Raw genomic sequence first — 24,937 nt, 5'->3', positions numbered from 1 at the left:
ACCATGTGTACATCCCCTATGTGGGAGTGTCGGCTCTGAGAAGAGCCGGTGTGGTCTCGACGTTTCGAACAGTATACTCTGCTCGTCTTCAGGAGAGAATGCTGGACTATTGGTAATGATTGAGCTTAAGTACCGCTGGAGGGATATAGTAAGGTTTATAGACCGTACCTTTAAAGCTATTTGTGTTTTATGGCTACATGTCATACTCACCGATCGCTTCTTGATGACATCTGCACAAGCGAGCAAGAGGTCAACAGCTTGATCCCCACCCGAGTTGCAACTAGCCTTCGTAGTCTGTTCTCCAGGCGTCTATATCCCTAAAACGTTTTACGGATCCAGTGCTACTTGTCAATTCGGTATCAACCTGAGCAGAGTGTCCTCCAGATGTTTGCGGATAAGGGGTTACTAAAACAATTCCGAGAAATAAATCCTTGTTCGCAAATTCGATCAGGGAGGACTTTATTTCAGGAGAAGTATAAACGCGTCAGGACAAGGCAGACATATGTCATCATTATTTGTTTTTAAAGATGTGATTTGGTGCATGTAATTGGAGGCAAAACTGGGTGTGGTTTACATGGAGTTTTGCAACAAGTAACAACAGTTTCGTGCACCTTCCTAGGTAGAACACTTTCAGATAAGTGTAACGACATATACACACAATGCTTTGGCACCAATGTCACACACCTTGTTCCCACGACCTTTGACCCAACGTCATCGTGACGTCATGGTAACATGTACTGTTTTGTACTGAGCGAACATTTCTGCAGTCGTAGTAAGCGGACAGGTCTGCAGCCGTAGTAAGCGCATAAACGTAGTAAGCGGACAGGTCTGCATGCTGTAGTAAGCGGATACACGTAGTAAGCGGACAGGTCTGCAGCTGTTGTAAGCGCATAAACGTAGTAAGCGGACAGGTCTGCAGCCGTAGTAAGCGAATACACGTAGTAAGCGGACAGGTCTGCAGCCGTAGTAAGCGGATAGGTCTGCAGTCGTAATAAACAGACAGGTCTTCTGTCATATGGATAGATATTTGGTTTGAAGGGTAAGCGGACAGGACCGGGTTGCGACCGTATTAAGCGGACAGGTCTGCAGTCGTTAAGCGGATATGTCTGCCGTCGTACTAAACAAACAGGTCTTCTGTCATGTGGATAGGTCTTTAGTTTGACGGTAAGCGGACAGGACCGGTCTGCGGCCGTAAGCGGACAGATCTGCAGTCGCTAAGCGGACAGGTCTGCAGTCGTAGTAAGCGGATAGATTTGAGACGTATTAAATGGATAGGTCTGCAGTCGTTAAGCGGACAGGTCTACAGTCGAAGTAAGCGGATGGGTTTGAGTTGTAGTAAATGAAAGGTCTGCAGTCGTAGTAAGCGGGGATATACGTAGTAATCGGACAGATCTGCAGTCGTAGTATTAAGCGGATATACGTAGTAAGCGGATAGGTCTGTAGTCGTAGTAAGCGGACATCAGGTCCGCGGTCATAGTCAGAGATACTACAACTTACAAGGGATGTTGACTAATTGGCATCGTAGTCAACCTTTAATAAAATGTCATGCTTCGTTATTTACTGTCCGGTCTCTATGGTGACTCCGTATGAAGCTCAACTTTAATTGGAATGTATACCGGCAGAGATCTATTCCCCGCAAGGGTTGGCAAATGGCTTTTGATTGCTACGACTTTCCTCTCTAATTACGCTCATCTCCATCAATATGTCGGATCAAGTCATTTACTAGCTCTTCAGATGACTGGCTGATGACTCCAAGGACACGTTTAGAATTTTCATTTGTTGTCTGAAAGAATCTCATATAATGGTGTTAAATTTGTGCAGTTGTCAATCGATCAAATGGAGTTGTTCGAAGTTGCCGGCATATCATCGAGAAAACAGCAACGACATTCGAAGTATTTCTCCCCCCTGCCTTGCCAAACTTAAAACAACGCAAGCCACAAGAAGAAATAAGTAACATATTGAACTGTGTTTAAACACTTGCATTTGTTATCTTTAAAACAGTGACACCTGTTTTGTTGAGTTTGTTGTAGCCTTAGCCTAAGGTCAGTTAAACCATGGTTAAATGACATTGGGAGAGCTAAATGTTTGATTGAAGATTTTCTTTGAAAATATTCCTACCTTACTCCATGCTGTAATGTGTGTTTGGATAGTCTTGCCGAAGATTCGTTCGATAACAGTATTCAAAAATGAGCTACACTGTTGCTTTTGAGCACGAGGCAAACCTTGCTCATCGGCACACTCTTTACCATGATTGCTTCCCTTCATCTAGGTGTATAAATAGATACCCATACCCATGAGTAGGTTTGTGTTCAGAGTGCCCGGTAACTACTTCGAGCTGTGTGCGTCGTACGCTTAAGTTGACATTTGGATAGGAATGGTTTTAACAGAGATAATGAGAGCAAATTGGTCGATTTTCTTAACTTGGGACTAGTCCCTACTCAGGACTAGTTTTAAAGCTAGTCATAGGTTAGGGCGAATATTAACTCGCCCTATCCTCGAAATGAGACTAGTCTTTACTCCCCAGTTGTGGATTGTATATGTACCTGAAAGTGAGTAATAATTAATAGGCCTATAAAGCTCGTGTCATTATATCGTTACGCAAACCAACTTAGAGCACAGCAATTGCGTTCCTTTTTTACATCGAGTGGGAACAAGGGACTGGCATGGAGGTAGGAACATATACCTCCAAAGCCAAAGGGACTGTGGGCACTTACTCAATAACCGATACCGGGTGACTTCAAAAGATCCAAAAGTCCTCAGTGGGTCAAGTTCAGGATCGCTCCTCGTCCTGCCATTATACCTAGTTTCGCTTTTACCAAATAAGGCGATCTGATGCCCGTAAAAATTACTCTCTTTCTTCCTTGTTGTCTGTCGTGAATATCTGGCGATCATCTGTCTGCAACTACCGGGTCCAAGTCGCGTATGACGTGACCCCACGCGAACCCCAAACCCCCGTCATTTCCGTTCCGCTGTTTCGCTGGGTGTTGTTCGGTTTAATAATACTCCGCAGATCATGGCCCCTTGAATGGCCCAACCTTCAGGAAGAGAAAAAAAGGAAAAAAGAAAACTGAGTCTATCTGTAAACAGCTGTTTCCTGGATTTTCCCAATCAGAACATGGAACAGCTGATGGAAATGGGTAAACCATTCGAGCAGACCCATTTTCACTTTCCACCCCTCGCAGTTTTGACAAGCAGAAAAGCCCGATTCAAGCAGGAGGTCGAGATGGCTTCTTGGGTTGAGAGACAAGGTCATGTTCTCTATCTGAACCACAATGCAAGGACCACTTCTACCTCCATGCAAGGACACACCTCCCCTGCCCGAGTTGAAGGCCCTTTTCGAATCTACGGCTTCGGCTTCAGGCTCTGTTCTCTCGTCTGAAGCCATGTGGTGGGCGCGTACGCAAATCACGCGCAATAGGTCAAAACAACCGCGGGCCCAAGCAAGCCTGAGCCGAATCTGGAGCCGAAGCCGTGGTTTCGAAAAGGGCCAAGTTGCGTCTTGGAACTCCCTTTAAAATATGATAATAGTATCGAAGTCTTATAGCACTCGTATATACCAACAAGGTACTCAAGGTTTTTTTATTATTTTTTATTTATTTTTTACAGCAGTTATGAATTATGTGACCCAATTATGTAGCACCTAATAAGGTTTGTAAGGTGCTGTGGCGCATTGTGTATATTTAATTCAAATTTGCTGATCAAAATGCTCTCTCAAGTGTTGCAGCTTATTGTGGGAGCTACACGGTTGGCACCTGTTGCACCCGAATCAAGTGATTGCCCCTCTCCTTTGCAATCTTCATATACTTTGTCCCCAGAAAGGAAGTATCCTAGACTAGATTACCGTGTTGACAGATGCACAGACGGGACAGTCCACCTTTACAAATAGGGGTTGACCTTGATAGAGTGTGCCCTCTTTCACTCAGCTCGGGTTAAATTACCGTACAGTTTATTTATATTTTTGTAGCACACGCTAGTGATTTCTTGCCAAACAAAATGGGGGACCGGTTTTCAATTTTCAACTGCGTTCCAACTCCCAGTTTGTACTTCGTTGGCTGTCTCATGATTTGATATCAAGTTTCGTTATCACCAAATACCATGGAGGTGTAATGGGCCCGTTACCTCCGTGCAATGACTGAGGAAGCGCCAAGTGCACAGTGCGAGAGGACGCAACATGTAGCACAGAACTCCCGATGCCACGCCCAATATGTTCACGAGGTTTTAGTGTTATTTTTTAAAGTATTTTTTTGCTGAATCTGAACTTTAGTCTTGGGGCTGTTGCTCCCATGGTTTTACCACAGCGTAAGTACTAAGCGATAAATAAATAGCGATAAAACTGGTTGTGTTCGTGTGGTCTGATGGACTGAAGACGGTTCTCTTTTCTTAGAGAATGTGGACGACTAAGCAACAATACAAGTCTAGGTGGCGCTGTTAATGACGTCACGTCCGGTGTGCAGAATGGTTTTTAAACGTACGTTTCGCTCTAAAGACTTGCTAGTCTCGCTTAGCACAAGGCCCATAACTTCCGATAATCAGTACACATCGCCCCGGGTGCTATGTTTTTTGGAATAATATTATGCAAACTGTTCTGTCAATGCAACTGATGTTTTGTGTGTGTTGGATTTTTGTATTTTTTTGTGGGACACCCACCCAACCTGCTTTACGGTCAATAAGTGAAGCGTGTCCGGTTACACAATTTGTCCCATCAATTTGTTACTCCAAATATGATCGGATAAAAAAAAACTACCTCCCGCAGCGAGACAACATCTATATTATGTCAGGTACATCCATCATTTTTTTTTTGGCAAACAGGAAGTCAAAAAACTACGCTGATGAAAACCGCGCGCACAATAGCTTAACTTCCAGTATGTTCGACTGTTGAGTGATATCTTGTTTGGTGATAAAGTCAATCAAAACTATTTTTTAATGCATGTGTGTAGCCCGAGGGTTGTTTGCACACAAAATGTTTGGTCAAAAAGTGGCATTTTGTGCTCACTGGTAATCGAAGAATTTGAATGGTTAGAAAATGTTGGGGCGTGTTGTAGCTCAGCACTATACAATATTATGCTGACCGGACTATGGTTGCCAGCCAAACTACCATGCCACATGTACAATAATTATGTGACTGGTATTCTGCTCATATCTGCTAAGCAGAATTTTGTTAAGCAGTGTTCTGTACTTAAGCAGCTCTATGAAATTGGGCCCTGAATGAAAGTCAGTCAGTAAGAAGAATGGGTTTTGGCTTTCATGTATATATATATATAACTTAATTTTAACTGAACGGCGTTCAGTTAAATTAAGTTATCGAAATGTTCATGCAATGCGTCTGTTGGTGCTTCAGTGTTTGGACGTGTTTGACTGGAACTACTTCACAAAAAAACCCACCTGATTTTGCGAGCGATTTCCACGAACCATGTTGTGAGCCGTTGTCACTGGTTGATGGTCGTCAGGTTGCTATAGTATATAGTACTAATCCCAGTTTTGCGACCTACGTGAGCTGTTAAGGGATTAACTTACTTAAAGGCAGTGGACACTATTGGTAATTACTTAAAATAATTATTCACATAAAACCTTTCTTGGTGACGAGTAATGGGGGAAGGTTGATAGTATAAAACAATGTGAGAAACGGCTCCCTCTGAAGTGGAGTAGTTTTGGAGAAAGAAGTAATTTTTTACGAATTTGATTTCGAGGCCTCAAGTTTAGAACTTGAGGCCTCGAAATCAACCATGTTAACGCACACAACTCCGTGTGACAAGGGTGTTTTTTTCTTCATTATTATCTCGCAACTTCGACGACCAATTGAGCTCAAATTTTCACAGGTTTGTTATTTTATGCATATGTTGCGATACACCAACTGTGAAGGCTAGTCTTTGACAATTAGTGACCAATAGTGTCCACTGCCTTTAATGAGTAAAATGAGCTCAACAGCATATAGGGGCCGTTTTCCAATGATGCTCAGTCCACAAAAAAACAAAACACTATAGACCATTTTCTATCGCAACGCCACAACCTGAGTTTTTGCAAACCGAGGTTGGAAAACTATACAATGGTAAAGACATAAAATGCAAACAAAAACAGATGGCTGGCCACAGTTTGTAACAATGCCACTCACAACTATCTAAAAATAGTGTTGATTTTTGTTGGAAACAAAGCAACTAATCATGGGAAATATTTTATTTAATTGAAGGTTTGCAAATAATTTAGAGTTTGCTCAGGACATCTGTTAAAATGGCCACAGTATGCAACAATGCTACACAACTATTTAAAAATAGGGCTGATTTCGCTGGCAACAAAGCAACAATGGAGATATTTTATTTAATTGAAGGTTTGTAAACAACTAAGAGTTTGCTCAGGACATCTGTTGTAATTAAAACGGTTGGATATATGTTTGTTTACTAACGTTCGGCCTTCCATGCTAACAGACGTGGTTAATATCAACAATGGAAAGGTCTTCAGATGTAAGAAGCCATGTTGAAAAAGAAACAAAGCTTGGGCCAACCACCAGTAAAAACAATGAAAGAATACACGAGGAAATAAGGTTATGGTATTTACTCAAAATAACTATTACTATTAGCATAAAACCTTGGTGACGAGTGATGGGGAGAGGTTGATAGAATAAAACATTATGAGAAACGGCTCCCTCTGAAGTGACATAGTTTTCGAGAAAGAAGTAATTTTCCACGAACGTGATTTCGAGACCTCAGGTTTAGAATTTGAGGTCTCAAAATCAACAATCTAAAAGCACACAACTTCGTGTGACAAGGGTGTTTTTTTCTTTCATCAATACCTCAAATCCTATATACATTATTATCTTGCAACTTCGACGACCAATTGGGCTCAAATTTTAACAGGTTTGTTATTTTATGCATTCGTTGAGATACACCAAGTGAGAAGACTGGTCTTTGACAATTACCAATAGTGTCCACTGGCTTTATCTGATAGGCTTATCCATGTTGGTTAGTGTGAACATGGAGGAAGAATACGGATAAAAGGTCTGATTTATAAAAATTCAGATTTTGATAGTTTTTCCCTGCTAGGCTGATTTCTCAGCCAAATATTATGAGTAATTACCAATAGTGTGTCCATTACCCTTTAACACAAGAGTTTGACCGTAGTTTACCCTTTCCAAAGACCTCCCAATGATATAATTAGTACGTAATTGCAATTAATTTTCACTTTTTTTTTTTATTGAGCAATGATATCGTTTGGCACCGTCCTCGGCGCCGCGAACCTCTCCACCTACGATAAACCCGCACTTCCCGTGCGCGTCGCCAACGCATAAACAGATTGACTTTGACTTTCGAAACAACTGACCTTGTTCGTTCTACCTCGAGTATTTTTTTTACCTCCCTTTCCATAATTGCCCGTTGTCATGGAAACATTTAGGCTGAACTACCCATTAAGACACGAAATCACCTTGCATAAACAAAAAAGGCTGCATATTGCGGCAATATATTAAACCAAAATTCATTGATTGTGCGCGAGGACGAAAGGAGACGTAAATGCAAATCGCCTGCGGTGTTTTTTTTTTCCGTGTCTTGTCCAAACCTTTCTGCATCAACCACGTTTCGCGCATTTTGTGTGTGTGTTTGATGTACTTGTTATTAGTGCAGCAATCCGCATTGTAATTTGGATGTCAGTCTCGAAAACGCTTTCATATTTTCCAAACGACCTTTACAAAATTGTTGAATGTAAATGTCAACCTTTGAAAAAAGAGGCAGAGTTGTGGAATTGAATGAAAATTGTGCTGATGCAACGTTTGTAATTTAAAAACAGTTTAATCTGCATTTGATATGTTAAAACTGGTTTTAACTAAATCATATAGTGTCATCTTTCTGGTGGACCTTTATTTCGATCTTGAACTAATTAATCGGTTTTCTTTAATTTCCAAATAACTTACAAAATTTCTTAATGTAAATTTCAAAATTAGAAGACTGAACTGTTGAATAAAAACATATTGGGGCTGCTACACAATATTTTAGTTTTGAAAACGTTTACTCCATGGTTTTAACTTAGATAATGCCTGTAATACTAATGTGTAAAGTTAAAAATGTATTCTTCAAAATATCAGCTAATAGTAATCAACCGGTAATGTTTATGATGAAAAAAATATGTTAGATAACCAAACATATTAAAACCAAATTACAGACAAATTAAGCCTAGGCCTATACGGACGGTAATACCGTACGAGTATTAACGTATGCGACACACAAAAACGCCTTTCATAATCTTTACATTCATCAATTGTTTCCACCCGGGGGATATACAAAGCTTATACCTGTGTGAATTATAACTATAACAGTAATGCCATTAGTCTCGTCTCGAGGAGCTCTAGCGACCGAGTCAGCGGTGCATGTTCCCATATCACATTAGTCTTCCTCTCCAGGCGCCCTAGCGGATGAATCACCATTGTAGTGCGGCATCCCGCATCACGTTTCACTGTTCATCTATTAGTATTGATTTGAATAACGCGCTAACACCTTGGCCTCGAAATTAGAACGGCAGGCTATGTAGGCCCTACCATTAGCATTTAAAGGCACTGGACACTATTGGTAATTACTCAATATGATTGTTAGCACAACTTACTTGGTACTGCGCACCGGAGAGCTATTGATACAGGGTGCGTTCGTTTAGCCTCCCTGGGTCGACCCGGTGTGTGGCGTGGTTTTTTTCCAGGACAAACTTGTGCAGATAATAACCCACGTTCGTCCTGGGAAAAAACCGCCACACACCGGGGTCGACCCAGGGAAGCTAAACGAAAGCACCCACAATAAAACATGTTGAGAAACGGCTCCCTCTGAAGTAACGTATTTTTTGAGAAGAGGTATTTTGCTCACCAACATGTTAAAAGACTCCAACCGAAGCCTTTCATTATTCATCTGAAAGCACACAAAGTAATGCAACAAGGGTGTTTTTTTCTTTCATCATTCTCTTGCCACTTTGATGACCAATGAGCCCAAATTTTCACAGATCATGTTATTTTATGCATATGTTGAGATACACCAAATGAGAATACTGGTCTTTGCCATTTACCAAAATGTGTCCAGTGCCTTTAATGCCTCCGTCTTCTAATACAGTTTTTGTCTTCTTCCAATTTCCCATACTCGATGAATCACCTGAATGTCTTTGCATTAGACGAGAAGAGTGACCGATTTGATTTGGAATTACATCGCACTTTTTTTCTTCTCAGTCTCCCTCAAGAAAAATTGTCATCACTCAAGATAATCATGAAGGAACTTATGATTAGAAAGCAAAAGGGGTGGGGGATGGCACTTGCCTTCCATTATATGTTAGGGTTAAAAAAGAGAGCAACCTATGAGAACATTTAAAATGTCTACTGGAGCATTGTAAGGGTACCAAGGCAATGACCAAACTGCAAAAACTGGTGTGTTAATTTGATTCTGCTTGGTATCCATGTGACAATTTCACCAACGAAATAGTAAAGGGGATAAATAACACCATGTTGGTGTTGTCACATATAGATTAGCAAAATCAATTTAACACCCCAGTTTGTGTAGTACTGGGGCATGGGCCTCCGTGAAGTATCTGGGCCCAACTTCATAGCGCTGCTTAACACTAACAGTAGGCAAATTTGCGTGCTTACTGTAGCAGAAAAAAATGTGCTTAAGCCTTAGCGTATTTCACAGGTTAGCAGAAAAATAGGGCAGTCATATTGCGCGTTTGCCGTGGCTTTGCATTGTGACGTCATTTATTTTCGTGCAGTAAGCACCGGAAGGTTAGCGTGCCTTTTCGTGTGTTTACGGTTAGCAGCGCTATGAAATAGAAATTGCATAGTAAGCGCAAAATCGGCCGCTAAGCAGCGCAATAAAATTGGGCCCAGGTCTGGTATACCACGACGCGTTTTAGTCTGTGAACAGTTTTCGCAATCTATTGGAATATGAAATGAACGAGTTGAAATAGTCGTCATCTTTATGACGTTTTGTCTTGTTGCCATAACAGAATAATCGTTATAAAGCGGTCAATTGCGCGTTATAATGAACACCTTGGCCTGTCACTTAATTACATATCGAATGGCACCAATCGATGTGTCACAAAAACTCCGCCGTGAACTCAACCTCTTTTATAATTCACAAGGCCATCGAACACCTTGAAGGGTTACGATAAATTGCAAATTTCTGCGTGTGTTTTTGATTGATTTGTGGCCACTTGACCGGCCCAATAGATCTTGTGAAGGCAGAAAAGGACTGCGTTTGAAGTTCACCTGTCGGTTGTGACGGCTGAATCTGAGCAAATGTAGGACTCAGTTATAGCTCTTGCCCTTCGGCCCCTATCGCTCTAGGGACGTATGGCCACGGCGGCCAAATAAAGACAGAGAAATTCTAGAAACTGTGAAAATAAAAGCCTTTAGACAAGAAATATAACCCCCGAGAAGTGTGCACGACTTCCCCTGAAGCTGCTTCAGCACACAAACCTGCTAAGTGACTTCGGCTTAGCAGGATTGTATTACCAAACCACATGCTTGGTAAGGTTCAGATTGGTTTTCTGCATGTCAAGTTACAAATAGAAATAAGTCCAGCTTAGTAGGGAGCCCAAAGTCCAGCTTAGTAGGGAGCCCATCTCTCATAATGAAATACGAGTCGGAATCCAGACCTTCTGTCATAGTTCTTTAAATTTTTGAACTAATGCTTACCAGAGTAGGGTTACCAGCAACAAAAACCCCAATCTGTCACATGTACAATTTGTGACTGGTATCCTGCTCATTTCTGCTCAGCATAAAATTGTTCAGCAATATCTCCTGCTTATGCAGTTTTATAACATTGTGCCCTGTTCTTGGCCATTGAGCCTCGCTTATGGTGCAATTTATTTACAACACGAGCAAACAAGATGGCCGAGCCATGTCTCCTGTGCCCAATTTTACAAAGCTTTGAAGCAGAAAAGTCTGCTTAGCAAAGGTATTTACTTAGCAAGAAATGACCGAGGTGTTCTGTGGCTGGTAACCTATTGTTGCTAAGCAACCGTTTGTTGTGCTGACAGGCTTTATGAAATTGGGCCTAAGCTATTCAAACATTACACGTGCCACCCCGTGTCTGACACAAAATGCGCTGTTGAAGTTTGCACCCCGGATCTGCAGTGCTCTCCTGCAGCACCCTTGGCCCTGGCCCTAGCAACATCCGAACGGTTTCAACTTGCTCCCTTTATGGCGTCCCCCCGTAGCTATTATTAGGGACTTTTCGTTTTCGACGACGGATGGTTCTGCGACGGTTGTTCACCTAAACGTTAGGGACTTTTCGTTTTCGACGACGGATGGTTCTGCGACGGTTGTTCACCTAAACGTTGTCGTTTTCAGCACAACGAAGATTCATCCAAAGTACTGTCGTAGAAATTGAGGGACGACCGTCCTCAAAGCCGACGCATGCGCAGATGACGCCAAATGTCATCTTACCCGTCGCAGAACCATCCGTCGTCGAAAACGAAAAGTCCCTGTTGTCGTTTTCAGCACAACGAAGATTCATCCAAAGTACTGTCGTAGAAATTGAGGGACGACCGTCCTCAAAGCCGACGCATGCGCAGATGACGCCAAATGTCATCTTACCCGTCGCAGAACCATCCGTCGTCGAAAACGAAAAGTCCCTAGTCAAGCAGGGGGGGGGGGGGGGACTCACAAAGATCGGGTAAACCACGCGAGAAGCTTGGCCGTCTTCGCGACACGCACGCTATTTTACGCGTGAACAAAAAACCTACACCGTTTTAAACACTCCTTTAAAGGCACTGGACACTTGGTAGTTACTCAAACAAATTGCGAGCATAAAAACTTATTTGGTAACGAGCAGTGTAGAGCTGTTGATAGTATAAAACAGTGTGAGAAACGCTTCCCTCTGAAGTAACGTATTTTTTGAGAAAGAGGTAATTTCTCAGTCAAACAATAATATTATGCATCTGAAAGCACACAAAGTAATGCAACCGAATTGTACAGGTTTGTTAATTTGTGCACAAGGGAATACTGGTCTTTGACAATTACCAAATGGTGTCCAGGGGCCGACTTCACAAAGATCTAAGATTGATCGTAACTGCAAATTTTGTCTTGCAATGAATTTGATTGCTTTGAGAAATCGGCCCCTGTGCCTTTAAAGACCAACGCGTCAACGTGTGGCGGTCTCGTGTTGGCTCCACAAAACCACGCGACATGATATACACATAGCTGGCTGACTCCATGTCTTTTTGTCTTGCTGGTTTTTTTTAAAGGAACACGTTGCCTTGAATCGGTCGAGTTGGTCTCGGGAAGAAAGCCGCTTTGCGTCTTATGCTGCTATGCACATTTTTCATTGTAAGAAGTCAATTATTAAAGCCCTCTCATCAAACTGCAGAATGTAACGTACCGTGACTTAACAATACCTAAAAAGAACATGTTTAATACTCCATGCAAATCCAGTGATATCATGGCTTAGTCTTTCGAATCCAAGGTCAGGGAATCAAGCTCCTTTTCAACACGTTAAAGTTTGAAGTCTACGTTAAAGGTAACTTTATATTTTGTTGTACACGAACCAACATAGAAGTTTTTTTGCCTTAAATGCGTTGGACACGTTTGGTATTGCCAAAGACCAGTGTTCTCACTTGGTGTATCCCAACATGTGTAAAATTAGAAATCTCAATTGACTCATTTGGGAATTGAAATTGCAAGAGAATAATGAAAGAAAAACACATTGGTTGCACAAAATTTGTGTGCTTTCAAATGCCAATTAAGGGCTTCGCGACTGAAGTTTTTTATTGAGTGAGAAATATTATTCCTTTTTCTCAAATAACTATTTTACTTCAGAGGGAGCCGTTTCTCTCACCATGTTTTATACTATCAACAGCTCTATTGCTCGTTTACTAAGTAAGTTTTTATATTGAGTAATAACCAATAATGTCCAGTGCCTTAAAGGCAGTGGACACTATTGGTAATTACTCAAAATAATTGTTAGCATAAAACCTTTCTTGATTACGAGTAATAGGGAGAGGTTGATAGTATAAAACATTGTGAGAAACAGCTCCCTCTGAAGTAACTTGGTTTTGAAGAAAGAAGTAATTTTCCACGAATTTGATTTCGAAACCTCAGATTTAGAATTTGAGAGAAACAGCTCCCTCTGAAGTAACTTGGTTTTGAAGAAAGAAGTAATTTTCCACGAATTTGATTTCGAAACCTCAGATTTAGAATTTGAGGTCAACTCCGTGTGACAAGGGTGTTTTTTCTTTCATTATTATCTCGCAACTTCGACGACCAATTGAGCTCAAATTTTCACAGGTTTGATATTTTACGCACATGTTGAGAAAGACTGGTCTTTGACAATTACCAATAGTGTCCAGTGTCTTTAAATGATGGGTTTTTTTTAAGATCCAATAATGGAAGTTTGTGACCTAACCCAATGTACCGGTACGTTTTGAAGAATCTATCCCAAATAGTAAGAGATGAGCATTCGATCGATGGCCATTTTATAAACGTTGTCCTAAATACCATCCTAAAAGCCCAAACAGAGCATGACGAAATATTGATTTTTCTTCCCCATACACCTCCAGCCGGCCCTGCATCATTTCCTCCCAATCCTTTAATCTTCCAATAATCTCTCACTCTAAGGGCATTTATTTAAGGGGGGAAAAGGAAGAGAAAACAAAACAACCTGACCTTCCTCGGTTTTAAGAAGAGATCAATATTATAATTTAGTTTGGGTTGGAGCGAAAATTTAGAAGGCCGAGGAAGATTTTGATCTTGTGTAGAATGCACAGACAGCGATCTCAAGGGGATGATGGTGAGTGTTTGGTGTGTAGTCACTACACGTAGTCAGCGTTTGTTTGAGCGGAAGGTACGTGCATTGCTGTTATAATTCAGCAACGGTGTTTTCATTTTGACAAAACATACATTTTCGTATATCTCGTAGATGAGATGGTTGTATTTGCAAGACGCTTGGCACGGACTCAACCGTTTGATATATGCACATAGATTAATATATATTGCGCGAATAATTGATGAATATGAATAGCTGCGTTTTAAGTGAGAGGGGCCAGGGATGGATTTCACAAGGAGTTTAAGGCACCGGACACTATTGGTAATTGTCAAAGACTAGTCTTCTCAATTGGTATATCTCAACATATGCACAAAATAACAAACCTGTGGAAATTTTAACTCGATTGGTCTTTGAAGTTGCGAGAGAATAGTGGAAGAAAAAACACCATTGTCGTACAAGTTGTGTGCTTTCAGACGCTTGGTTTCGAGACCTCAGAATCAAATTCTGAGGTCTCGAAATCAAACTCAAATATTATAGTAAGAAATTACTCATTTCTCAAAAACTACGTTACTTCAGAGGGAACCGTTTCTCACAATGTTTTATACTATCAACAGCTCATCATTGCTCGTTGCCAAGTAAGTTTTTATGCTAACAAATATTTTGAGTATTACCAATAGTGTCCAGTGCCTTTAAGGAACTGCCTTGTGATTTGTTTTGTTTTTGTTTTTCTCAATATAACTCAACCGAGGCTGAAAGGCAAACTAGTAACCCTTTTAGTATAACCAGAATCAGTATTCGCAATCACTTTGAGCAGGAGGAGTTACTCGTCCTAACTTACCTAGCCTTAAAGGCAGTGGACACTATTGGTAATTACTCAAAATAATTATTAGCATAAAACCTTACTTGGTAACGAGTAATGGGGAGAGGTTGGTAGTATGAAACATTGTGAGAAACAGCTCCCTCTGAAGTGGAGTAGTTTTCGAGAAAGAAGTAATTTTCCACAAATTTGATTTCGAGACCTCAAGTTTAGAATTTGAGGTCCCGAAATCAAGCATCTGAAAGCACACAACTTTTTGTGACAAGGGTGTTTTTTCTTTCATAGTTATCTCGCAACTCTGACGACCAATCGAGCTCAAATTTTCACAGGTTTGTTATTTTATGCATATGTTGAGATACACCAAGTGAGAAGACTGGTCTTTGACATTTACCAATAGTGTCCACTGGCTTTAAGACTATCTCGAGTTAGGACGAGTTACTCGTCCTAACTTACCTATAGCCATACGTTTTTAGTAACTAACTCCTAAAGAGTATGAAATCCTCCACAATGGTCACAACTTCTAGCCGATCAGTCATTTTAGTCAGTCGTGTTAATAACAAGATCTTTTCGAGCGGCGGGGCAGCTGCTGGACTAGTAATCAGATTACTAAACAACCTCTTGATATAATAACCGAGTACGGTCGGCCCGGCTTTTTCGGTGCGTGCACTTTGTAATCGACGCCTAAAAGTGCCGTTTCTTTCTGATGGTGCCTTGCATGAAGGATCAATAGATATTATTGATTCATGCTTTTGATATCAGTGTTTTTAGTTTCCTTTTTGGGAGGGTGTGGGTTGGGGGAGGGGAGGTGGGGGGGGGGGTAGAAGGAAAGAAATCGAGCGGTTGGAGTGCGCTCCCCTATCCTATCGCGCCAACACACTTGACAATGGAAACCACCGTTGTTCATGGTATAGACTTCTCTTGTTTATAGAGAAACCGGCAGGTCCCCAACTCGTGCACTTTGTAATCGACGCCTGAAAAGACCGATTCTCTGGTGCCTTGCATATCAAGGATCAATAGACTATATTGATTCATGCGTTTGATATAATTTTTTCCTGTCTTATTTTAGAGAGAGTGAAGGGGGGGGGGGGGGGTCAAGCGTTGGAGTGCGCTCCCCTACAGCGCCAGCACACTTCACAAAGGAGCCACCATGTTTCATGATAGACCTCTCTTGTTAAGGCCAAAAAAGAAAACATGTTTAGCGTCCCCCTTTTTGAAAAATGGAAGGAGGAGGGTTTTTTCCACAAAATGGCCGCCGACACATTTTTTACCACATTTTATTTGCTGACATCGTGGAAATATAAATACCTTTTTTCGTAAAAAAAAAAACCCTTTCTTTTCGTAAAAATAAGTTGTCATTTAAAAAGAAAGGAGACGGCGTCTAAAAAGGAAGCGGGCGGGGACGCTTTACAGGTTTTTATTTCGATTTGGTCTTTAGTAGTAGGTCCCCAACTCGTGTTTGCAAAACGCGCGGGGCTGAGGGAAACAAAGCACGTATGGTCACCGGGCCCGAAGAATGGGTTCGAGTTTGGTCCACTGATCCCCCTGCCAATTCTCTTGCGATTTCACGCCGGACCAAGTCAGGCAATAATCTAGTCAAAGTAGAGGCCCACCCCCGAGGTCAGTTTCACCGGGCTTGGTTCTTCTCTACTCACGTGTGAGCACACGAACAAATATGGCGTGTACCCAGAATTCAACCATTCTTTTCAAACTCGTGTGGAGGGGACGCCAGACGCGTGCGTGTTTGGGGACTTAATCAGCAGATTTGAAAAGTGGTTGAGTCTATAGAACATAAGGGGGGGGGGGGGCTCTGAACTCGCCTATAATAATACTGCCTTCCATAATAACTCTATTCTAAAGTAGTGTTTAGAAAACGACCAGGCGTGAAAAAACAAGCTGCGATACCATGGGTCGTGAACTTTGTATTTTGTAGTTATTTAATCCGTGGTATTGATAATGTGCACATATCTTGGGCGTCGGGGACAATTGCAAATCACCGTTGGTTTTGTTTTTCTTTCTTCTTATTGCATGCGCCCAAGTTGAGTGAAATAACAAAACTCAACCATTGGTCTACAGTTCAAGCGTTTTTTTAAATAAAGATTTTGAGCTTAAAACTGAACTTTGATTTCATTGTGTTTTTATATTCAGGAATGCCTGTGAGGCACAGTGTAGTGCCATGCCCATCTATACATCGACACTATACATTTCAAGCACTACAATTTTTTTAATGACCACTCCAAAGCTATATGTAATACACAGAAATCAGTGAGTTGTAAATTGATCAGCAATTTTGTTTTCTATAGCAGTTTTTTGTTTGTATTGTGTGTGAGAAAGCATGCTGTGAACATGCCATTATCGTGCAGGGATACTACTACTAATATCAATTACATCAGGGGTGGATTTCACAAAATTAAGACATGGTCACACGAAGTTATGTGCTTTCAGATGCTTGATTTCGAGACCTCAAATTCTAAATCTGAGGTCTCGAAATCAATTCGTGGAATTTTTTTTTTTTTTTTTTAAAACTACTCCACTTCAGAGGGAGCCGTTTCTCACAATGTTTTATACTTGTTACCAAATAAGGTTTTATGATAATAACTATTTTGAGGAATTACCAATAGTGTCCACTGCCTTTAAATATTTCCGCCTTTTGTCAAACCTGTCTTGAGTCCATTCGGGACAAAGAAAGAATCTCGTAAATAATGCAGTAGCACTCATAGTAATTATCATAGTAAAAGTGTATTTGTGTTCGGTGGATTAGCTATACATCTCGGGACCGTAGTTCTGTCAATCTGTTTGTTCCTTTACATTTGTTTCACCCTTGTGTCAAACCGGCCTAAAGTCCATTTGGGACACATACAAATTCTCGTAAATTATGCAGTGCCATTTCCCTCAGAGTGTTGCAAAAGGGCTCTGAAATTGATCCACAAGTTATAATATTCAGTTTAATTGAGTCACTTCTGTTACTAAGAAAACGTATACCTTGCATGCACACAATCAAGAAAACCTTCCACTGTGGTTTGAAACGTGCCTGCCGAGGGTTAGAAGGAGTGTCAATGAAAATAGACTGGCTGATAAATTATCTCTTGCCTCGGAACCGGGCCAAGAGGTGACAACGAGAATACGGGGTTCGAAGGCAAGCCTGGACGGGGTGCTCTGCTCGCTCGTAAGACCCCTAGAGCATTCAAATCGCCTTTTGTATAGAACGTGTACTCATGGACTATTTGGGTTAATAATATGCAGTTGGAATGACTTATCAAAGCTTGGTTCATACTTCATGCGAATGCGAAGCGAAATTAGTAACGTCACAGGGCTGTTTTTCCGAAGCGAATGTTGAAGTTGAAGTTGCCCACATGTCAACTGACTTGAATTATTCATTGCGACTTATTTTGTGACGTCAAATATCGTATCGCATTCGCAGGAAGTATCCAAGTCAGGCTTTACGCATGTACATGTACACTGCAATTTGTAATGTTGTTCTTCTACAGTGTGCCTGATTACAATAAACTTTGTTGATGTTGTTATTTACCGACTCATTACCAATGGGACAAAACTCAACCGTTTTAACAGACTATTGTGGTATACCGTCTACACTCGCAACTGTTGAGTAACACACTGCAACCGTTGTAAAAGACTGTATCGGTTTTAGCGACAATCAGTAATTTTTAAGAGTGGTAAAAACTCACAACCGCTGTGACAGACTCACAATATGGGAGTTGAGACATTACCTTGCAATATACAGACCTGTTTGGTTTGCGGTAACACAATAACCGTACGTGATTGTGGATTGAAGATTGTGTAACAACGTGCGTTTTGCTCTTTTGAAATATCATTTGTATGAATCCATCCGTTGTTAATGTCTTTTCTAAAATAAACTCCATAAATCACTCCTGTTTCATGCCGAGCCGCAAAACCAATTTTCCCTGATACAGCTGTGATCCTTGTATCGATATAGCTCCTTCTATTCACCAATGCGTGCATTGTCAAAAACCTGTACATGATGGAGAGGGTAGAAATACCGTGTAGAAAGCGGCCCTTTGGTTGGGCACTATTGCTCTGCCGAGTGTCAAATTTCATTAGGAATTATAGAAAAAAACGGGCACAAAAGATGGCGCTCTCTTTTGTGGATTGACTGAGGTCATTATTTGGACTGGCCTTGGTTGGTTTTGGTTGGTTGGATAGAGAAGGATCTGGTGACGGGTCATGACAGTAAAGAGCTGTAACCCCTAAAGATATCTTGATTTTACTCCATTCCAACTTATTGTAACCAAACTGAGGCTGGACGAATTAATAGTCTGGTGCCGAGCGGATAAGGGTACCGAACTCAAGCTCTGGTGCTTCTTGTTCAGCAGAGTGTGGGTTCGAATCCCGGTCGTGACGCTTATGTCCCTGAGCAAGATACTTAACTATAATTGTTTCTCTCCACCCAGGGGTAAATGGCTGGCTGGCGAAGCACTTACAAAATACGTCACCAGCCTAGTGCATTTAACTTTATTGGCGACCATCACCGATCATTCCTCATCGCCTATAAAACTTTTTAGCCCATCACAGCTTGTGTGCAGTGACTCAAATGGTGGAATGTTTTACTGCTGTGCCACGCGAACTTCAGTCCGTGCACCGTAATTACAGCAGGTCCCCAGGGCACAAGCTCGCCCGACTCAAAGGGGTTCTTGACGGCCCATTCAGGGCTGACTGAAGGGGGGCACTTAATAATGCTTGGCAATTGGAACCGAACTAAAGCCGGGTTTAACGAGACTACTATAGAGTTTAGCCTCGGTGTGGTGCGTTAAATGACCTGTGACAAGGGGTCTATCAAGGTCAATCTTGGTCTCTTTTTTTCTTGTCAAAATTCGCCGATCGCAATTTTTGTTTTTTAATTCCTGTACATCCGAATTGCCACTGGACTTGGGCCTAACTTCTTACCTGTAGGCCTAAGCACAAAAACATGCTTATAACAAAACAATTTGCTTAGCAAAAATAGGCTACCAGCCAGATCACCATACAGTTACCATTGCCTTGACTTATACCTCGGTCATTCTTGCTTAGCCAGAAATTACAATTTTCTGCTTAACAGAATTTTCTGCTTAACTCAATTTCATAGAGCTGCTTAAAGCAGAAAACAAATTGCTTAATGATGTTCTGCTTAGCATATTAAATGAGCAGGATACCAGTCACAAACTGTAAAGATGACATGGTGGTTTTACTGGTAACCTAATTTGGTTAATTATAATTTTATTGTGCTTAGCTACTTTTTGGATGGGCGATTAATGGAGTTGTGATCTCCGCTACCTTTTTCGCATGTTATGTTGCGTTCTCATAACGATCTCATCCTCCTTTCTTGATTCTTCTTATCCAATTCAGCAAGGATCGAAGACCGGTGAGCAGATGGACCTTCTCCAGTCGGCCGTGGATTACCTCAAGACGTGTCAGACAACTACGGCATCAGGCCAGCAATCATGGACTCTCGGTAAGGAATTTAACACATTCTTAAAAAAAGGCGCTGGACACCTTTGGTAGCTGTCAAAGACCAGTATTCTCATTTTGGTGTATCCCAACATATCCATAAGTAAAAAAGTCTGGGAAAATTGTGACTTAATTGGCCGTCGAAGTTGTAAGAAAATAATGAAAGAAAAACACTAATGGTGCACAAACGTGTGTGTTTTCAGATGCACAATAAAAGGCTTTAGTCCTGCAGTGTGAGAAATTGAGTGAGCAATTTCCTCGTTCTCAAAAACTACGTTACTTCAGAGGGAGCCGTTTTTCACAATTTTTAAACTATCAACACCTCCATTGCTCGTTACCAAGTAAGTTTTTCTGCTAACAATTGTTTTGAGTAATACCAAAAGTGTCCAGTGCCTTTAAGTTTCTGGTTTAAAACTCTAAATGTAACAAGTCTATCCCAGTGCCTTTAAGAACTTCCAGAGACTCTCCTCTATAGCCTTCGTGTATTCCAATCGAAGACCACATCCATGCAACACTTTCTACCTGTCTGTGCCCATCGTGCCCCGTGGCGAGGTTTGCAAGGGCGGAAGTTTTTCATACCAAATCAATTTCATTATCGCAGAAAACATATTTCGGTGGAGATTACACGGTCTTGTTTAAAACTAAATAAGGGACTTCCCATTAAATTTCTGATATTAGATCTGCTTCTTAGGTTACAACATTGGGTGATTTAGGATGCTGCTCTCTGAAAAGTACTGCTTGGGTCCGAAGTGACCTGTGGCTCTGATGGTGTTCACGATCCCCTGCTAAGCACAGCAGAAAAGGGTTACCATCCAAATTGACATTCAAAACATGGACAACTTTGGTAACTGTCAAAGACCAGTATTGTCACTACGGTATCCCAACATATGCATTAAATAAAAAAACATGTGAACAATTTGACTCACTTGGTCATCGAAGTTGCAAGAAAATAAAGACGAAAAAAAAAATACCATGTTGCATAAATTTGTGTGCTTTCAGATGAAAAACAAACTTGCGTGTAAAAGACTGAAGAAAAAAATCCCACTATTTGGAACTCATTGTAAACAAGTCGTTGGCACAAACTTGTAAGAGTTTCACATCTGCGCTTTTAAACCTGTCCCTTTCGTCCATGTGTGACGCAGGTTGTCACATCGAGCGGTGTCGGAAACAACCGATCAAATGTCTTAGGAATTCCACGCCGCGTGGTGACCTTGTTGACCCCCGTCAATCCACACGGCACGAGGGACGAGTTGGTACTCTTGACGAGAGAGAAGGTCTTACTGATTACTTTTTTTTTTGCGCGGGGGGGGGGGGTGGGGTGGCGAGGGTGATAGGGGGGGGGGGGTGTCTTCCCCACCAGGGCCTTGCTCGTGTGGGTGTTTAACTACCGGTACGCTCTGCCTTTTGTTTGAACTGTGTCTTGTGGAAGTTGTGGTTGCTCGTGTTGCGTGCTGGGCTGTGGTCTTGACCTTGTGTTGATACAAATCGCTCGTTGCTCGTTGTCCAGTTTGGGTAAGCTACTTTGTATGATACAAAACACAGATTTACATTATTAAATATACACGGTTTGAAGATAAAGAAGGTAAAAAAGCTTCCACAAAGTTCCTGAGATGCAGTAGTTTTTTGAGAAATGAGTAAAACAATGTCATGAAAATAAAAGTTTTGTCTCATGAGGATGAGGCGAACATTATTTAAGCATGTGCAACTTGTTAAGCGACTCTCCTGAAAACATCGCTCTGTGATTTTGACGTGTTTTCTTGTTTTCTCTTAGTCTCAAATACTTGTATTCCCACAAGAACATAAAAACACTTGTAGGGGCCCGACTGCACACGTGGTGTTGTTTTTCACTGTCTAGATTGTCTAATTTCCCATCCAAACACACAACAGTTATTTCTTGCATTTTTCCTGGAGTGGGGGTTTTAACTTCTCATTTCCAAATTTACAGTACATCATTAGGCACTTTCTACCGACACCTTGTGATTGCACCAATGGCGCCATCTTGTTTTTCCTTGCGTTTTGGAAGTCACGAGAATGAAAAGAAAATCCTTCCCCAAAACAACAACAACAACATCAACAACAACAACAACAAAGGCTACTCAGATCGTTCTGACAAATCCTTCTGTTTCATACTTTGTCAATAAGTATGGTTTGGGGGTCGTCCGATAGTGTCAGGGTTATCATGTTCCTTTAATTATGTGTTTATGTCCCTTTTACTGTAAATTTAATGAAATTTTATAAATCTTTTTATCTTCTCCATTTTTTGAGGTTTTTAGGAAATCAATAAATAAGTATAAATTTTAGGGAGGGATGCAATAGTTAGCCATTAGCCTATAACAAAGTTTGCAGATAAAGACGCGTCCTGCAGAAAAGAATACCAGACGAAAAAAACATCAACAACAAAATGTTTCCCCTTACCCCATTCATGTTTGTTACTTACCGAGGGGGAACAACACGTACCCAAGTTGACACAAACAAGCTTGTGTGCATTTACATGTACGTCATTAACTCTATAAATAGGCCGGCTAAATTCTACAAACATTGCTTTCGAACAATTGTATTTATTTGTGCGACAGGTGTAAAGCGCGGAAGTGGGGTCGAGTGCTTTGCGACTGATTTCTTTCGACCGTTTTTTTTTCCACCCTCCTTAATTTTATATTGGCAATGAAGGGACAGTGCATGGAAATCAACACCCACGCGGATTTTCCAACCTGTTGGACTTGTCAGGTCATGGAGGAAAGAAAACCTTGACCTTTTCAAAGCATAATTTTTCGGCATCATTCTCTGGTATGTCCCCTCACACAGTACTACAAGACACGCCTTCCTGTGGGGCAATAGCGGGCGCCCAGCGGTGTTATAACTGCCCCCGAAATTACAAGCTGTCGACTTGACTACCGTCAAGTCAGGTTTGGGAGTTTGATAAGAAAACCAGGAGAATGGGAGAGGGTTTTAAACACTGATTGAATTGAGTGTGAGATTAGCTCTTGGTTTGCTTGTTAAATACCTTGCCCCAAAAATGCAGTAAATCATTTTAGGCCCCCAAGAGATTTCTGATTCTTTCTTGGTCTTGGAGGAGATTTAATTCCAGGGGTTGTTTTGTGCCCGTGATATTGAGTCCTCAGGTACGGCATTTTTTTGTTGTTATTAAACGGATGCTAAAAATCCGGAATAGAAAAAAATGGAGAGTAGTGGTTCGTTGTTAGTTCAGATGCAGGGGGTGACTTATTTCCCTCGATGTATGGCTCGAAAACGCCATACAACAGGTGATGGAAAAGGGGGGCACAAGTCTCGATTCGACCCGCAGGGACGGTTTACATGGTCACAAAGAATATTGATTAGGTGGAGTTATTCAACATATCTGCTGGTGGTATACCAGTTGCTTACGGCGGGGTACCAGTGGTATGTTTTCTTGTCGTCTGCGCCATAATGGAATGCTTTTTTTTTTTTAAGGAAAGTTCAGAAGTGCAATGAAATTTCAGCCCGTCACTCAAGCCAGGTTCATACTTCCTGCGAATGCGATACGAAGTTTGATGTCACATATTCGCAACGAATAATTCGAAAGAGTTTAACTGAGTGTGTTCAACTGTTTGCAGCGAAATCGGAGGTGTGACGTCAAAATTTGTATTGCATTTGCATTTGTAGGAATGGCAGGAAGTTTGAAGCAGGCTTAATTCGGAAGAGTTGAGCTGTGTTCAACTCCTGCAAAATATTCGCAACGAAAACAGAGTTGTGACTTCAACATTTGGATTGCATTCGCTTTCGCATGAAGTATAAGAACAGGGCTTCACTCTAGACTTGGTTCCAAGTCTGCAATCGTGGCTTTTAGGTAACCCGATAGCCAATACATTACCCGAAACAGCGCCCTCTTGTTATATTAACCTATGTAATTAGCAAATCACAGATTGTGAGTTGAAGGGGCACGTGCATGATAGCTATTCTGTGGGGCGTTTTTTTCGTGGCTGATGCAGAGGAATAACCGCCATCTCAGACTTGAAATCAAGTTTAGGCTTCACTGTTGCCTTCTTTATAGAATCACGCCCACGTGCACGGGGTGATGTGATACTTAAATATTGATTTTGTTTTTATCTTTCTCTACGGTCGCTGCCTTATTATATTACCCTCCGTAACCATCTGACGAACACTCTAATTCAAATGAGTCATGTCCTCGTGTTTGACTTTCGCTTTCTGCGGTTGTCTGTTCAGAACCTTCTTACAAAATAAACATGCGAAATGTCATCTTTACTGTACTCAGCATTGGTCGGTAAATAATACGAGGTTATTCGTTTAAATAACTACGTACGGGAGGTTTGCCGTATTCACCAGTGTGAATATCTCTTTTTGGGTAGTGTTGGTTCTGAAAAGACCGGTGGTTACCGACTCAACGTTTCGAACTGTATGCTCTGATTGTCTTCAGGAGAATCATCACCGGTTCTTTGGAAAGAACCAACGTGTGTAATTGCTGGTGACATAGTGAATGTGTAGTGACGAACTGAGGTCAAATTGTAAAAATCATCACCACTAATAAGACTATTTTGTCAAATGTGGATATCCCCAAAAAAGACTGGTGCCTGTCGAACATCGAGTCCGTTTTCTTTATGATTTTCAACTGGAAGTCGGGAAATAAGTCAGGTTATGATGATCACGATGGAAGCTGCCTACAGAGTAGATCCAAGTATAGGCCGCATTCTCATATAATTCTGCAGTGAAGATGCAAGGTTTTACTTTGAGTTGACCTTCCGCTCCCAGCCGAAAATTTGCAAATCGGCTTATGTTCGAAATCCGGCCACTCACACATGCTAAGCACGCCGTATTAACTGCCACATCATCATCATTACCTCATTATTTGTTTATGTTTGTCCGTGTGTACAGGAGTAAGGCATTGCTATACAGTATGTGCTTATTATCAAAACTAAACTAACCACGATGCTCCTATGATTCCAAGCCT

The 24,937-nt window shown here is 41.3% G+C and overlaps 1 protein-coding gene across 2 annotated transcripts in view; it reads left to right on the top strand.

Annotated features, from left to right (window-relative positions):
• The window catches only part of LOC117296549, a 51,429-nt gene that overhangs the window by 12,803 nt on the left and 13,689 nt on the right, over window positions 1-24,937 (top strand). For both annotated transcript variants that reach the window (XM_033779531.1, XM_033779530.1), the window contains exon 4: window positions 19,894-19,999. In XM_033779531.1, the coding sequence (XP_033635422.1) occupies window positions 19,894-19,999 (106 nt within the window). The remainder of the gene's footprint in view (window positions 1-19,893; window positions 20,000-24,937) is intronic.

Source organism: Asterias rubens, chromosome 11 (assembly GCF_902459465.1).
Source record: "Asterias rubens chromosome 11, eAstRub1.3, whole genome shotgun sequence".
In the NCBI taxonomy this organism is placed as follows: Eukaryota; Metazoa; Echinodermata; class Asteroidea; order Forcipulatida; family Asteriidae; genus Asterias; species Asterias rubens.
This window is presented reverse-complemented; position numbering and strand designations above follow the sequence as displayed.